This window comes from Pinus tabuliformis, chromosome 4_1 (assembly GCF_031772625.1).
Source record: "Pinus tabuliformis cultivar Carrire ecotype Pingquan chromosome 4_1, CPIR1, whole genome shotgun sequence".
Taxonomy (NCBI): domain Eukaryota; kingdom Viridiplantae; phylum Streptophyta; class Pinopsida; order Pinales; family Pinaceae; genus Pinus; species Pinus tabuliformis.
In genome coordinates this window covers 624,070,870-624,087,146 of record NC_142303.1, presented here as the reverse complement: position 1 = coordinate 624,087,146, position 16,277 = coordinate 624,070,870, and the positions used below count along the sequence as shown (strand labels likewise).

Here is a 16,277-nt window from a genome sequence, read left to right as displayed (position 1 = left end):
AGCAATTCTTGAACTTAACTTTTATCTCTACATTCTCAATTATGGACATCTTGTACATACCAACATTAGGAAGAAGGGAACTTTCTTGCAATTGAATCTCATGTTGAATCTCCCCCTTGGGAGGCAATCCTTCAGGGTCCTGGAATATTTCATCATAGTTAGAAATGAGAATAACTAATTCATCCTTATGAGAAGGATCGCAACCCTTAAAATCAGTACATTGTTCAACATATTTTGCTTTCACAACTATAAGCAAAAATTTATTTCTAGCATTTATGAGCCTCTTCATTTTCCTTGCACTAACAAGTGATAATTTAGTCTTCATGCTATGTTCCCTTACAATATACTCAACCCTGTCTTTAGTGAGGTGATATTTGTTCTCCTCCTTGAAGAATATGGCTTTCCTTTCATACAAGTAATGGCTTCCCAATACAATTCCACAAATATCAAGAAGAACCACATCTAATTGAACCTCATCAACAAATTTTGAAGTGATAGCAAATTTAAGTTTGCGTTGTTTGGTTACTTGTAGCTTTGCATCATCACATACATAGTAGAGAGGATAAGGTTTCTTGTGAGGTGTTGTTTCTAATTCCATTTTCTTGAAAATTGCATTAGATATTACATTTACTTGGGAACCAATATAAAAAAAATATTTTCAACTTCCATATGCTTAAGTATCACCCTTATGTGAAAAAACTCACTTCTTCTACTTTTAGGACTAGGACATGGATTAGAAGAACTAGAACTGTCATGAGAAGATGTTTTACCTTGCACTCCTACAGTTGTGATCTAAGCTTCATCTCTTGAATTAGATCCCAAATTTTGATGCACTGTGGCAATAATATTTTTCTCTCCTTTTCCTCTAAACCTTTTAGGCCTTAGTTTAGGATGTATCTTCCAAAAATGAGCATCGTCGTACCCTTCCTTTCTACAATGAGAACATGTAGGCTTTGCCTCTTCTTATTCATTGTAGCAACCTTCTTGCCTTTCCCTTTTCCTTTGAAATTGACTTATAAAAATTTAGACGTTTACTTTTGTTTGAAATCACTTTGCACATTATTTCCCGTGGAATCAAGATGAGTAGCTTGGACACATAATTCATCCAAATTAGTCTGATTAAATAAGAAAATAATATGGTGAATGTAACTACGAAATGCACTAATATATTTTAAAAGAGTTTCTAGATTATATAATGGAATATTTAAAGCCAATGCCTTCTTCCTAAATTATTTAGTAAAGCTTTTTATGCTTTGTCCTTTTCCTTGTCTCAAATTTTTCCATTCCATGATTTTTTTTTGGGTGTATGCTAAAGGATAAAACTATTTTTTTAATGCATTAGTGAATTTTGACCATGAAGAAAGGATCTTAAAAATATTTTTGCTACCTTCTTCAAGTTTACTCTCCCAACAAACCAACGGTGTACCTTCAAGTCGTAAATAAGCCAACTGAATCTTTACGTCTTCTTCAACAATCTGCTAAACATGACAATAAACTTCTATTTGTTAAATCCAATTATCTAATATTTATGAATTAAGCTTGTCATTATACATTGAAAAGTCAAAGTTGACTTCCAATTTTAACAATGGCTTCACGGGTTCAAAGCCCACCTATGCTATTTTAAAATCATTGCAAGTTGTAATAACTTCAAATAGAAGTTTCCACTTATACATAGTAAGAATCAATGGTTGGTACAACAATGACTCTTTGGGTTGTCGCTGACAAGGTCGTGAGTTCAAACCATTTGTGCTTCTCTTCTAGAGAGGTCAAGAGAGTTTTGTTCCAACCTAAGTTAACATATTACTCCACTTGATTGGTCCACATGTCACACAATCAATGCCCAAGACTTAGTTAGTTGCACAGCCACCTACGAAGTCAATTGCCACATAAATGGCACATCATTGTCTCTACCATTTGTCCTCGGTTGATGCTACCATATCACTGCCACGTCAACCTCATATCACATTTATTCTTTTGATCCTCCCACGTGTCCTTCACACAACCTGCCATGTGTCACCCTTTGGGACTACCACATGTCACCTATATCCTTCCTTTTTGCATGTTTTTGCAAAACGTCGAAATGTGATAACTTTCTCATATAAAGTTTGTTTGAGCTCGTTCAAGTTATGTTGGAAAGATATCACTAAGCTCCTCGTCATGGCAACCTTTTCATCTCAATTTTGGAATATTTAGTATTGAGGCATCTTGGTTCCTCCCAGATCACTTCTCCACTTCCTATGGTTTCCTTGAAAATCCTTTCTCCTTCAAGTGCTTCACATGAACAAACACAACCAGATAGTAGAGTTCTTTTTTGTCTACCCAACTCGAGTGAAGGGCTCTCTCTCTGGTTTCCTCAGCTAACACACTTTAAGCCTGTAATTTGTTGTCCGACTTCCAATCATAGGTTTACAATTTCGCAATGTTTTCATTCTTATATTTGTGCATTCACAAGGATTATAGGTTCACACAAATAGTTTAGGTCCTTTTTTAAATATTTTTCTCTAATTGTTACCATATTCCAAACTCTACTCAAAACAACTAACTCAAAAGTTGACATGTTTTCTACCCACAAGTGTTGCTTCACACAGGAAAGGTCCAAGTTCCCCTTCTTTGGATGTGAAATCAACCAAGACTCTATTGTGAGGTACATAGCCCATGCTCAAGTCGCCTCGACACCTTCTCCCCCATCCTCTCATAGCTACTTAGGTAGTTGGTTGTTCAACAAGAGCATTAGGGGTCATAACATTAAATTTAGGGAAGATGGGAAACTTCCCATTCTCCCTTACAGAATTCCTAAGTAACCTATCCTTCCATACATCAGGATTCATATAGGATTCTCCTTCTTCTTCAAATATAATAGTTTATATAATCAAAATATTACAACAAACAATCTTGGCAATATATCCATATTGTCTCTTCAACATTATCATCCTTTAATTACATTGCAAAACTTGGGTATTAGAAAAAAGAATGTTACATTAGAATCATAGTGGTGAAGATCCTTTTCATTGGGTGCAAATCCTAGAGTTTGTGACTTGAAGAAAATATTTTAGAAAGTAGTATATTTAAAATGATGGATGGTTGAAGTCAAAACTACTATGGTCCATATAGTAGCCTCATATGTTTCATATAAATAGAGTTTCCTTCAAGAAACTACTAATATATTTAATCTCACAAATAATGAAAGTTATTGGTATTTGTGATCTCATAGAAGAGGAAAACTACAAAAGAAATGAACTACGCAACCCATCATAATCATCACATTTAATGAAGAAATATAATAATGAGAAAGCATAGTGACTAACATCAATAGTGTGTGAATATAGCTAATTCAAAGGTAATGAAAATGAAGTTTGGAGGTCTAGGTTTAGGGTGTAAAAACAAATCAATCCCAAATTTTAGCTTGTAAAGCTGAGTCGTATGATAAACAAATAAATTCCCTAGTAGAGGGAGACAACATTATCAATGTTCCTAATAGATTCCAAAGACAATAAACCTTAAACTTCCTCTACCTTTCTTCGCAACCTCGACCCCACTGCATATTGCCATTTCCAATGTTGTTTGAACACCCAAATTTTATCAAAACCCTTAAATCATGGTTATAGAGCTTTATATATAATTCCTTGTTCATAATCAATATAAATTTATTAATTAAAAGTGCTAGCATAGTCATTTACAAACTTTATTAGTTGAAAAAATAATACAAATGTGTACTTAGAACAAGGGCTTCTAAATATTGGTAATTGAAGGCCTCATACTTGGGAAATGCTAGAAGATTAGATATAAATATACCATGAATTGCTCAATTATGGAATCAAATAAATGTTGTGAGGTGTTATAGAATGAGGGAATTTGACTAACATTTGGGCATAGCAAGAAGTCATAGTTGAAGAGTTTAAAACTTAACTTATTGGTATTTTATCTATACAACGCTGGTAGCTTATTGATTGAAGTAGATTTGAAAGATTTGATGGTATTTGTGTTTAGTTTATTTTGAAAGGAAGATCCATGTGCTTAAACAACAAGCATAAGTGGTCATAAAGAAATATGAATCTAAAAAATGAGTAGAGGTATATGGGATGATTAACTTGAATATTATGGATGAACCCTCTTACATTTCATTGCTAAGATTATTAATCTCATGACAGTGAATATAATGAGAAACATGAAGATTCTAATCATAACCAATAATAATCTCAATTATCATTTCAAAAAATGAAAGCATGTAAGTTTGAAATGAATGATTATCACCTCTCCTCTAAGATTACTTTAAAGGTTGGCCCATATTCCCATTTTATTGTGCTTCCAAATAGGACTTTGAATTCTTTCGTTTTTCCTTCCGAAGGAATCCTACATTATGGTCACTACAACCTTTTGTGGTACACAATTGCAACTTGTAACTATCTTCTTCAACATCAACTATCTTCTTTCTTTTTGTAGTTTGAGACTATTCATACTCCTAAAACCAATGTTATGTTACACCAACAACATCCGTCAATTTAAACTCACCTTGCCTATTACACTAATTCAAGGTTTAAAGATATGCTAAGAAATTATGAATCATTTTTAATAGAGATGCGTACTAAAGATATAAATATTTATGATGAGATATGTCTAGGCTTAAAATTTCCACAAATAATAAAGCTTCTTGTTATAACATATGATTTAAAATTCAGAGAGAGATTCGGAGATGGATCGCACGCGCAAAGGACAGGGTTAGGGTTTTCTTGCGCATCTTCTGCGGTTCGTAGCGGCTAGGTTTCGACAGCCCTCCTCGTCTTGGTCACAACCGCTGCGGTCACGGCTCAGGAACATTACAGCTGCAGCATCCCCATCGGTTTCTTCACCTGTCATTTTCGGTCGCCGACATAGAGACAGTTATGGATGACATGGAGCATGAAGCGGTGGATTACTCGGCGGATCCCTCGCCGGACAAAGCTATCTTTGGGAAACCTAGTTTTGCCTCTCGCTCACAGTTCACGCCATCCTCATCTTCAACTGTTCTGGTGCGCCCACCATACCCGTCCTCCGCCTTGCCTGCAGCTTATCAAACCATTCCATCCTCTGCAGAAGCATATCCTATTGAATCTCCGCCATTTGAGGTCCCTCCGCTCTCGCTGGGCTCACTGCAATTCTTGGCCTCTCATTCGCCTCCCTCGCCCTCGTTTGATCCGCAGGCCCCGCCCCTCCTATCGGTGCCTATCCCCCCGCCGGCAGCTACTCCTGCATCACATCCCTCTGTTTCGGGAGTCCGCCCCTCTGGATGATTTGAGACTCCTGCGGTCGTTATTCACCCCACAAAACCCCCATCCCGGGAAGGCATTACAAATCCCCTGGTGGATCATCCGTCGGCTCCCCGTTCCGGCAAAAAGAAGACAAAGTGTGTTATGTCTACGGCAAGGGACATCTCCATCAAATTCGACGAATCGAGGCCTCTCGGTGATTATATGGACATCGCGAACACTGTGTTGGTTGGGCACGTCAGGGGTAGGACATATTCGAGGCAGAGGCTCATTCAATGGGTAAAGGAGATCTGGGGCGAAGTGCTTTTCGACCTACCAGAGGTCCATGTCCTCCCCAGAGGATGGTTCTCCCTTAAATTTTCCAAGGAAAGTCAGACTAACCTTGTTTTGGGCCGATACTGGCATATTGAAATGGCCTCGGTCCTCCTCAAGCGCTGGAATCCCCTCTTCGATCTAGAGCGGGAGCAGCTCGGTGCCGAACCAATCTGGGTTCGCCTCCCAGGACTACCATTACCATTCTGGGCTGAAGAAGTTTTCATTAGGATTGGCAATGCCCTGGGGACTTATCTGGACTTCGATCGCACTTATGTGGAATCTGGGAATCGTACACTTGCGCGGATTTTGGTCCATCTGGACACTCGAGATGGACTTGAAGAGCAGATCACGCTTCAGTGGGGAAGGTGTATCAGAGTGCAGTTGCTGGACTATGAAGGAGTCCCCTTCCGCTACAGACGATGCCATAAAGTGGGGCACCTTGCGAAGGACTGCCCACTCAACAAGAAAGCAGAAGACACTCCGAAAGGCACCCCGGCTTCTACCAGGACGGCATCCCCCATCACTTCTCGCCCTCCCTCTGCGGGCCCGCCCCCTTCGGCTTCATCTCCCGCGGTCGATACAGGACTCCGGCGACCCTCGCCTCCAAAAACCAGGGCTCGCTCAGCGGCAGAAGCGGGTATGATCTCTGGTTCTCTTACATCATCTTTGCTTTATTCAGTTGATGTTAATCATGTCATTGGTCCCTCTTCACAAACCTCCATGATTCACTGCACCCTAACATCATCTCCACTTATCTGCAACACTGATCCCATCATATCCACATCATCCCCTGAGGCTTGTTCCTCCCCGCGCCCGTCCTCCCCACCTCATTCATATTTTCTCCGGTCTAGGAACCCTGCCAAAGAGCCACCAGCCGGACATTCTGGTCTGGGCATTGTTATTCCTGAGGGGGTTTCATTGAATACTAGAGGGAGAAAATCCCATCTCTCAAAGGCCATTAAACAAGCCGGGGCAGAGGTGGTTTCTGGCCGGCAAGCGACCATTGACGGGGTCCTTAGAGCAGGACACACCCCGAGAGGTGTTCCCCCATGAAGTGCCTATCCTTTAACTGTAGAGGACTGGCTAGTTCCTCCAAGAAACTAGCCATGAAGCGGCTCATTGAAACTGAGCCTATTGACATTATCATGCTTCAAGAGACACTCTGCTCTGCTGATCAGATTACTCGAGCCATGCAAGCCTCGGCCCCTGGATGGAGCTTTTATGCCAATGATGCTGTGGGACGATCTGGGGGTCTAGCCATTGGAATCAACCCTCGCTCCAATAAAATGAATTCGACCTGGGGGGGTGCAGGGTTCATTGGTTTGGATTTTTTCTCTGCTGAACTTGGCATGGATCTCAGAGTGGTCAATGTATATGCCCCCTGCTCCCAGAGAGAATCGTTCTGGCAGCATATTCTACATCTCCCCTTGTTGAATGAAGACCATGTTATTATTGGAGGAGACCTCAATTTCTCTCTGGGATTCAGGGAGTATTGGGGCTCGGAAGCACAAATCGACCCCATTACTGATTATATGACCAATTTGCTGGAGCAATCAAATTTCTCGGATATACCAATGCAGCGTCTCCTTCCTACTTGGCGGAATCGACAGGTTGGGGATGCTGCTCTTGCTCGCAGACTAGACAGATTTCTTCTAAAGGGGACTCTCCTACAGCGCCTGCATCTCTTCAGACAATGGGTTGGCTCGGGGGGTTTATCGGACCACAACCCTATATACCTGGAGATTCAGGGTCCTTCCAAGAAACCCAAGGCACCCTTCAAATTTAACCACATTTGGCTGAAGGATCCATCATATATCCAGCTGATAAAGGAATACTGGATCGCACACCCTATCAATGACACTGAATCTCTAGCCAAAGGGTTCTGCAGGAACCTCTCAGAAATAAAACATATTTCTATTAAGTGGGCAAAGGAGAAATTGGACCGTGAAACAGCACAGCTCAACCAAATTGAAGCTGATTTAAATTCACTCACCGACGATAGAGGATTGGGGTTCATCTCAGCTGCTGACAAATGCAGGCTAATTGACTTAGAGAATCAAAAAGCAAAGATCCTCAAAGAGAGAGAGGAATCCATTAGATTAAGGAGTCGAGCTTTATGGATACAAGCTGGGGATGACAACACAAAGTTTTTTCATAACTTTGCAAAGTGCAGAAAAGTATCTAATACAATCTGGAAGCTCCCCACCCCGGATGGCGACTTCGCAGATAATTTTAACAAGCTCGCTCACCTGGGCACCACCCATTTCAGGAATCTTTACAAGAGTCCCCGGGAAGCCAACTTACTTGATATCATTAATGTGGCAAACCACTTTCCGAGATTCGTGGAGGAAGAAGATGTGGAGGCTTTAACTGACCCGGTATCAGCTGAGGAACTCGAAGGAGTGCTGAAATGGTTCAAAAAAGACAAAAGCCCTGGCCCGGATGGTTGGACCATCGAATTTTACTTAGCCTTCTACGAAGTATTGGGACAGGATCTGCTGCGGGTGGTCGAGGAGAGCCGGACTACAGGTTCCATATATCATGCTATCAATTCTACTTTCATTGCCCTCATCCCCAAATCAGACTCCCCGGCATCCTTTGATGACTACCGGCCCATCTCATTGTGTAACTGCCTCTATAAAATCATATCTAAGACCATTGCAAACCGTCTTAGACCTATCCTCTCCAGATCCATTGCCCCGCAGCAATTTGCATTTCTTGAATCTAGGCAGATCCACGAGGCCATTGGACTCGCTCAAGAAGCCCTTCACTCCATCTGGTCGAAGAACCTAAAAGCCATCCTCCTCAAAATCGACCTTTCCAAAGCTTTTGACCGAGTCAGTTGGCTCTATCTTAAAATGATCCTCATACATCTGGGGTTCCCTCACGCCTTCATCACTTGGATCATGGCCTGCATTACCTCACCTTCCTTCAGTATCCTCATTAATGGCTCGGCCTCTACTTTTTTCCACTCTGAAAGGGGTTTGAGACAGGGGTGCCCCCTATCACCCCTTCTCTTCCTCTTGGTCATGGAAGGTCTCAGCCGCCTCATGGATTCTGCAAAGCGGGATGGAGACATTGGGGGTCTTCGCATAACCGACCTATGCTATCTTACTCATCTACTTTTTGTGGATGATGTCCTTATACTTCTAGATGGCAGTGTACGAGACACTCGGACCTTCACAAAGATCCTTCAGCGTTTCTCTGCAACTACTGGTATGCTGCCTAATCAGATGAAATCTACCATCACCTGCGCTCGCACCTCTGTTCAGGAGACCCGGACTGCCCTACAGGCATTCCCATACTCGGTCCACCCCCTGGATAGAGGTCTCAAATACCTAGGGTTCTATCTGAAGCCAACTTGCCAAAGGATTGCTGATTGGGTTTGGTTGGTGGCCAAATTGGAAAAAAGACTCACTGGTTGGAGCTACAGATATCTCTCTAGGGCTGGCAGATTGGTGCTCATTAAATCTGTGTTAGAGGCTACCCCAGTTTTCTGGATGGCACTAGCCTGGATACCGAGGAATATCCTGGGGCGGTTACAGCAGCTGTGAAATCGATACCTCTAGAATGGGAGTTAGGACAAAAGAATCTTTGCATGGATCAGCTGGAAGAAAATCTCTCTGCCCAAAAAATGGGGAGGATGGGGCCTCAAAGACCTCCCTGACTTCGCCAAGGCACTGGCTGCCAAGATGGGATGGACTTTGCTTACTAGCCAAAGCCTTTGGACACAGGTATCCTATTATAAATATATATGGCCCCAAAATATTCTGGATTGGGCCCGTCTACCAACTTGGTCATCAAAGGGATGTTCATCGGTCTGGAAAGCCTTGATACATTCCCTTCCCCTCATTCGAGACAATCTAGCTTGGCGAATAAATGATGGCTTGACGGGCAGGATTGGCTTGGACCCATGGATCAACAGTGGGGGTAGACACATCCTAAATCGGGATCTTATTACTCATCTTCAGTCCCGGGACATCCGACATTTCGCTCAGATCGCTGATCAGCATCGCACTGACATCTTCTCCCAAGCTTGGAAATCTGCCCAGCAGCTGGATCTCCCTCTACAATGGCATCAGGAATGGGAACACTATACTGCGGCATTATCAGAATCCCACATTCGCATCAAACAAGGTCCGGACGAACTTATTTGGTGCATTGCGGATCATGGTATGTATGCTCCAAAATATGGGTACAAAGCACTCATATCCCACAGAATACCTGATCCGATTCTTTCGTGGTGGCAAACCATTTGGAAGCTTAAGGCTCCACCCCGCTCCAAACTTTTCTTCTGGTGCGCCCTCACTGGTATTGTTCCCACAGGTGATCATCTTACCCGCAGAGCCATCTACGGCCCAACATGGTGTACATTCTGTAAGGATGCATTAGAAAACTTGGATCATATATTCCTTCTCTGCCCAGCTATCCTCAACCTATGGAGCAACATCTGTAATCAATTGGGCATAGCTGGCAATTGGACTGGGAACGATCTCCCGAATGCTTGGGATGCTTGGTCACACAGTCATCCGGACACAAAACTTCTAAACCTCCCCCCTGTGGCTACATGGCATATCTGGCTCGCATGGAATCGGGCTATCTTTGAGGATCGACTAATATCATGGAGCCAAGTAGAAGTCACCATCATCGCTGCTTATCATGAGTTACCTGATCCGCCTCCACCTAGGCCCGGAACCATACAGCCCATGCCCAATATCGACAGAACCACCCCGTGGGCCTTCTTCGACGGGGCAGCAAACCAAGCCGAGTGTGGAGGGGGCTTTGTACTACACATAAACGAACACCATCGATATCTTGCAAAAATGGGCTTCGGAAATGGATCAAATAACTATGTTGAGCTTTCTACCATCCGCAATCTGCTACACTTTGCATTATCGCATCAACACACAAAGATCAATATATTTGGGGATTCAATGGTGGTCGTAAACTGGATTAACAATGTCACTACCTGTCATACACACACACTCAGCAATATATTACATGATGCACTCACTCTCAAAGCAGCTTTTAATCATTTCTCTTGTTTACACATTTACAGAGAACACAACAGCGAGGCTGACAAATTATCCAAAGAGGCCTCGACACTTCCCAGAGGCGAATGGCTAATAGTGGAGCAGAATGGAACAGAAGAGCACCAATTTTACCACAGGCCATACATAGATCAGAGAGAACAGAGGGACAATAGTCCCGATAGCTGACAGTTAATGGAGACTATTTTGACATGATGAAATGTATAGAACAATGGCTATATTGTTTATAAAACAGAATCCTTTTGTGATAGCGAATAGGCTGAACAACCAGACATATGAATGTACTCAGCACAATTTTGCAACTACTCTCTGAACAACACCTTGAGAGGTGAATTTTGTATGAACAATACAGTAATGCCATGGCATCTACTATATGTAATTATTAATTATTATTAAAAATATATATATAATAAAATTTAACTAATTAAGTCATTGAAACAGTGAATCATCTTTTTAAATTAAAAATATTATTTTAAAATTTTTAAAAGAAATTTATAAATTATAACTTTATAATAAGTTGAACCCAAGCTAGGAAAGGTTCAACTTTGACATGAAGGGACTCCCTTTTCCCAATGATTTCATGTTTGTCAATATAGTCCAAACTTAACGTAATTATAGGCAAATATACAATATAAAGAAAATGAAATTGCAAACTTTATAAAGACGCAACCAATTTGATGCTTCCTTCCATCTTCCACGTCATTCATGCCAAAATTTGGACTGCAGTGGTGATTTTGGAAGTTGTCAACATAAGGTGATCCCTACCACTATAAATATTTCTTCTGACATATTGTCAATCTTCCACCTAATCTCATGTTAGTGGGCCATACTGTACAACTGTTAGGTGTCATACTTTACCTAATTTTCCATCCCAATTGAAATTATCATCTACATCTGTGTAGAAATAGGGTCCTACTTTGTTGTCGTATTATGTAACATGTAGGTCACAGTTTAGGAAATTCCATGGCAAAGGCCCACCCAGGACTATGGTGCACATCCCCTAATGTCACGGGTGGCCAATATTCCCTTGGAAATATCAATCAATGACAACTATATTGCCAACCATGGACGTCGACACTAAGAGTCCCACTTGTTACTGCTGCTTTAATTTAGAGCGATGGACCTCGACTCCCACTTGCTTTTTATGTGGACGTCGACTCCCACCTGTATTGCTTAATAAATTAACTTATCAACCTCAGGAATCAAATCATGTCTCGGGTTAGTGGATGCAGTTGCTTTTGCATAAAGTTTGGGCCCCACATATCTGTGGTCAGCACATCTTCTAAACGATGCAGGAATATATGGGCGGTGACTCAACCCTCAATAATGCTGTGAACGAAGGAAATTAGCAGCAACTTTCCTGATTTCACAATTTAATAATAAAACAAAAGTATCCTAAATTTCATTCAATAGAAATATATATCGACTTGGTTCGTTCAGCGAAAAACAAATCCTCTAAATTAGTTTCTTCATTTGTTCTCATCGATTCGCCGGTAGGTGGTCTTGCACTGGTGAGATCATTCAGACGAAAATATTGAGGTTCACCGCTCATTCCCAATCTCTGTAAAACGTCTTGGATCTCGCTTGCTTCTTTCTTCTCTGTAAAACGTCTTGGATCTCGCTTGCTTCTTTCTTCTCTGTAAAACGTCTTGGATCTCGCTTGCTTCTTTCTTCTTCTGTATCCGATGGCGGACCTTACTTCCACACCAGCCTCTTCTTCGTCTTCATCCACCAACACTGGCCAGGTTTATGACGTTTTTTTGAACCACCGCGGTCCCGACACAAAGAAAGGCCTCGCCAGCCATATCTACCGTAGCCTTATTGTCCGTGGGTTAAGAGTATTTCTGGACCAGCCCGAACTGCCTAAGGGAGAGGACATGCCTTCTCAAATCGAAGAGGCTATTCGAACCGCCTCAGTGCATGTCGCAATATTTTCTCCAACATATGCTCAATCAAGATGGTGTCTTGATGAGCTCGCACTAATGGTGCAATCCGGATCCACCATTATTCCGGTCTTCTATAATGTCGATCCTTCGGAACTTCGCTGGACGCGGAGCGGAGATGGAGTGCTCGCTCGAGTCCACAGTATCCTCCGCTGGATCTCTCCGTGTCTACTGGGCGAAAAGGGAAGGTATGCTCGAGATCTGCAAGGGCTAGAAAACAAGACAACATTGGATCCTCGTACCAACAAAGAAAAGCCACGATATGATTCTAGCACTCTGAAAAAATGGAGGGATGCTCTCCATCTTGTCTCCAATAAAGGCGGTTTTGAAATGAACGCATACGACGGGTAAGCGCCATACTTTCTCCACTTTTTTTTTCTCAGTTATTTAATAAATAATAAGGTATATCATACTATATTTTCGGAGACGTTTCTCAATCAATATATCGTGCATATCGTTCAGTGACGAAGGGCAGCTAGTTGATGCTGTCGTCGAAGAAGTGTGGCGAAGAGCTAGGAAAACACCTCTTAATGTGGCCAAATACCCTACTGGCCTCGTTGAGAAAATAGAAGACGTAGAAAGAATGGTGCAGCAGCAAAGCCAGAAGATGAGGGTTGTGGGAATTGTGGGTCTTGGCGGGGTAGGCAAAACGACCCTTGCAAAAGAATTCTTCAACAGACACAGATCAAATTATGATCGATATTGTTTCCTGTTTGATGTGAGAGAAACCGCAGCGAAGAGCTCTTTAAGTTCATTGCAGACAAAACTTCTCAAAGACTTGGCTTATTTGAAGGACGTGCAAATAAGCAACACCGATGAAGGCATAGAGGAGCTCCGAAAGCATCTCAAATCCTCCCCCGGATCTCTAATAGTCTTAGATGATGTTGATCATATTGATCAACTTGACGCATTGTTTTCACCAGTGATAGATACCATTCAGGCCAGTAGTTTAATCTTGGTTACTTCTCGCAATAGGGATGTACTTACAAGCTCGGGAATTCTAGACGCGTCTATTTACAAGCAAACAGGCCTTAACCGGCAAGAGTCTAGAGCTATTCTGCTTGCATGCCTTTGACCAGAGTTGTCCTGTGACGGGATTTGAACAACTGGTCGAAGATTTTTTGGATTTCTGTGATGGATTGCCCTTATCTCTTAAGGTCATCGGAGCGGCTATTCGTGGAAAAGATTCTGAGTTTTGGATAGGACTACTAGACAAAAACAGAAGAATACTTCACACGGATATTCATAGCAAGCTTAAAATTAGCTATGACGGTCTGGATAAAGAGGAGCAGCAGATCTTTTTAGACGTCGCTTGTTTTTTTATAGGAGAAAACAGAGATACCGCCATCAGAATATGGAATGGATCTGGCTGGGACGGACGGCTGGGTCTCCGTATCTTAGAGTACAGATGCCTTGTAGAGATCGACTGTGAAGAGTGTATAAGGATGCACGACCACCTGCGCGATCTCGGCAGAGATGTAGCAGAGAATGAACATCCGCTTCGGCTTTCGCGACCAAATGTCAATCTTCTTCGTACTCTTTCCCCCTCATCACCTGTACGTATGTTGAAGCTCTCCACGGATTTTCAAATTAGCATTGCCATATCTAAATTGCCTTTTTGTTTTGAAATTTTTTAAGAAAAAAAATCATGTTTTTAACAGCTCCTAGTGAACAATTCAGGTGCTGCGAGGAATTAGCATGGATTATGGAAATGGCCGCGAACAATCTTTCGAAAACGTTACGGGCAACTGCAACCTAAGCAGGTTGGAACTGCTTAGGGGTGAAGGTTCTTTTGTTGAAAGCATATTCAGTGCAGGGGAGTTACGACAACTGATATATCTCCAATGGAAGAAGTGTCCGATCTCCTCAATATCTTTGCAAATTCCAACAAGGAATTTAAGAGTGTTATACATACAAGGGAAGAATTTGAAAACACTCTGGCAACATGAATCTCAGGTAGTACAGATTCTAATTTATTTGGACAGACATCGATTTACATTTCTCTTCAAATTATAAAAATTGCTTGCATTTAAGAATTGTCTTTGTTTATCACAATGTCAAATAGGTGACATTTACAGAGGCCAATCAACTTTAATGTTTTTATGTACACATTGCAGGCACCACTACAGTTGAGGGAATTGTATATTGATGCTCCCCTTTCAGAGGTTCCAGAGTCTATTGGTAAACTGAATCAGCTCGAAAGAATTGTCCTGAAAAATGGTTATTTTAAAACTTTACCAAATGAATTCTATGATATGCATCCATTGAAACATATGACGTTAGAATACTGTGAACAAATGATGTTGCTGCCGGATTCAGTTGGGATCTTGACGGGCCTCCAGACTCTCGACTTTTTCCGGTGCTCCAGCTTGGAGCGGCTCCCAGACTCGATGGGGCAGCTGACGGGCCTCCAGAGCCTCAACTTGCGAGTGTGCCCCAGCCTGCAGGGGCTCCCAGACTCGGTGGGGCAGCTGACGGGCCTCCAGACACTCGACATGGAAGGCTGCACCAGCCTGCAGGGGCTCCCAGACTCGGTGGGGCAGCTGACGGGCCTCCATGTACTCTCCTTGATTTGGTGCTACAGCCTGCAAGCGCTCCCAGACTCGGTGGGGCAACTGACGGGCCTCCAGAGCCTCAACTTGAACATGTGCTCCAACCTGCAAGCGCTCCCAGATTCGGTGGGGCAGCTGACGGGCCTCCAGGTACTCTACTTGAAAGGGTGCTCCAACCTGCAAGCGCTCCCAGACTCGGTGGGGCAGCTGACGGGCCTCCAGGTACTCTACTTGAGATGGTGCTACAACCTGCAAGCGCTCCCAGACTCGGTGGGGCAGCTGACCGGCCTCCAGACGCTCGACTTGCAAGAGTGCACCAGCCTGCATGGGCTCCCAGACTCAGTTGAGAACTTAACGAGACTCAAATGGCTTAACTTGTCTGGGTGTTCCCATTTACAGATGCTGCCCAATTTTCGGCATTTGAGCTCGTTGGAGGAGCTTCATTTGTCTGGATGTTCCAATTTACAGATGCCGCCCAATGTTCAGCATTTGAGCTCGGTGGTGAACCTTTCAAAACTGCAATGGGGTGCTGGAGTAGTCGAGTCCCTGCGCCATCGACTGGGAAATGGCTTCATCGAAGAAGGCGGCGAAAACAGTAATGAATAAAACTGCAGCGAGTTATGTATAATATAAGAGAACTTCTTAAGGTCAGATGGCCACGGTGCTCGCCACACCCCGCAAAGAGCGCTGTGTCATTAATCTTCATAGAGGTGTAATCACAGGCAAAACGAATTACACAATGTACAGATTGCTCTACATTTTACATCATGTGTAGTAAAATATACATTTTACATTTGAGTTTATGGTGCACATAACATTCGAGTTTATGGTGATTTTTTAAATATTTATTTTTTCTTAAATAACGCATAAATATAAATTTTGTTTTTTAAATAATTTTCATTAATAAATTTAATTTTATTATTATTATTATTCAATTTATATATTATTAGAGTAATATAAATTTTTGGATCATATATTTTAGTTATTTAAATATTATTGGTATAAGAAATAATAATTAATTTTAATTAAGTTTTCATATATTTTTTAATTTCCTATTTTAAATCCTTTAATTTATATTTCAATTATTTATTTTTTTAATAAATTTCAATATTAATATATATATATATAAAGGTAATTAATTGAATGAATAATATATACAAATTTCAAATCTAA

At 41.9% G+C, this 16,277-nt stretch overlaps 2 protein-coding genes across 2 annotated transcripts; both read left to right on the top strand.

The window, feature by feature from the left end:
* Positions 1-12,040: 12,040 nt before the first annotated feature.
* On the top strand, positions 12,041-13,634 carry LOC149177573 (disease resistance protein Roq1-like). The gene is made up of 2 exons (XM_089420164.1): positions 12,041-12,899; positions 13,015-13,634. The coding sequence occupies exons 1-2, from the start codon at positions 12,295-12,297 to the stop codon at positions 13,625-13,627; spliced, it is 1,218 nt and encodes a 405-aa protein (XP_089276290.1). The 5' UTR covers positions 12,041-12,294; the 3' UTR covers positions 13,628-13,634.
* On the top strand, positions 13,634-15,866 carry LOC149177572 (uncharacterized). The gene is made up of 3 exons (XM_089420163.1): positions 13,634-14,108; positions 14,233-14,508; positions 14,670-15,866. The coding sequence occupies exons 1-3, from the start codon at positions 13,998-14,000 to the stop codon at positions 15,708-15,710; spliced, it is 1,428 nt and encodes a 475-aa protein (XP_089276289.1). The 5' UTR covers positions 13,634-13,997; the 3' UTR covers positions 15,711-15,866.
* The last annotated feature ends 411 nt before the right edge of the window (positions 15,867-16,277 follow it).

Bases quoted from the DNA above. Each gene is read 5' to 3' on its own strand.
- LOC149177573 (XM_089420164.1), top strand. From the start codon at position 12,295: ATGGCGGACCTTACTTCCACACCAGCCTCTTCTTCGTCTTCATCCACC. The intron at 12,900-13,014 runs GTAAGCGCCATA...CATATCGTTCAG, and splicing joins GAAATGAACGCATACGACGG to TGACGAAGGGCAGCTAGTTG.
- LOC149177572 (XM_089420163.1), top strand. From the start codon at position 13,998: ATGCACGACCACCTGCGCGATCTCGGCAGAGATGTAGCAGAGAATGAA. The intron at 14,109-14,232 runs GTACGTATGTTG...TGAACAATTCAG, and splicing joins CTCTTTCCCCCTCATCACCT to GTGCTGCGAGGAATTAGCAT. The intron at 14,509-14,669 runs GTAGTACAGATT...TACACATTGCAG, and splicing joins TCTGGCAACATGAATCTCAG to GCACCACTACAGTTGAGGGA.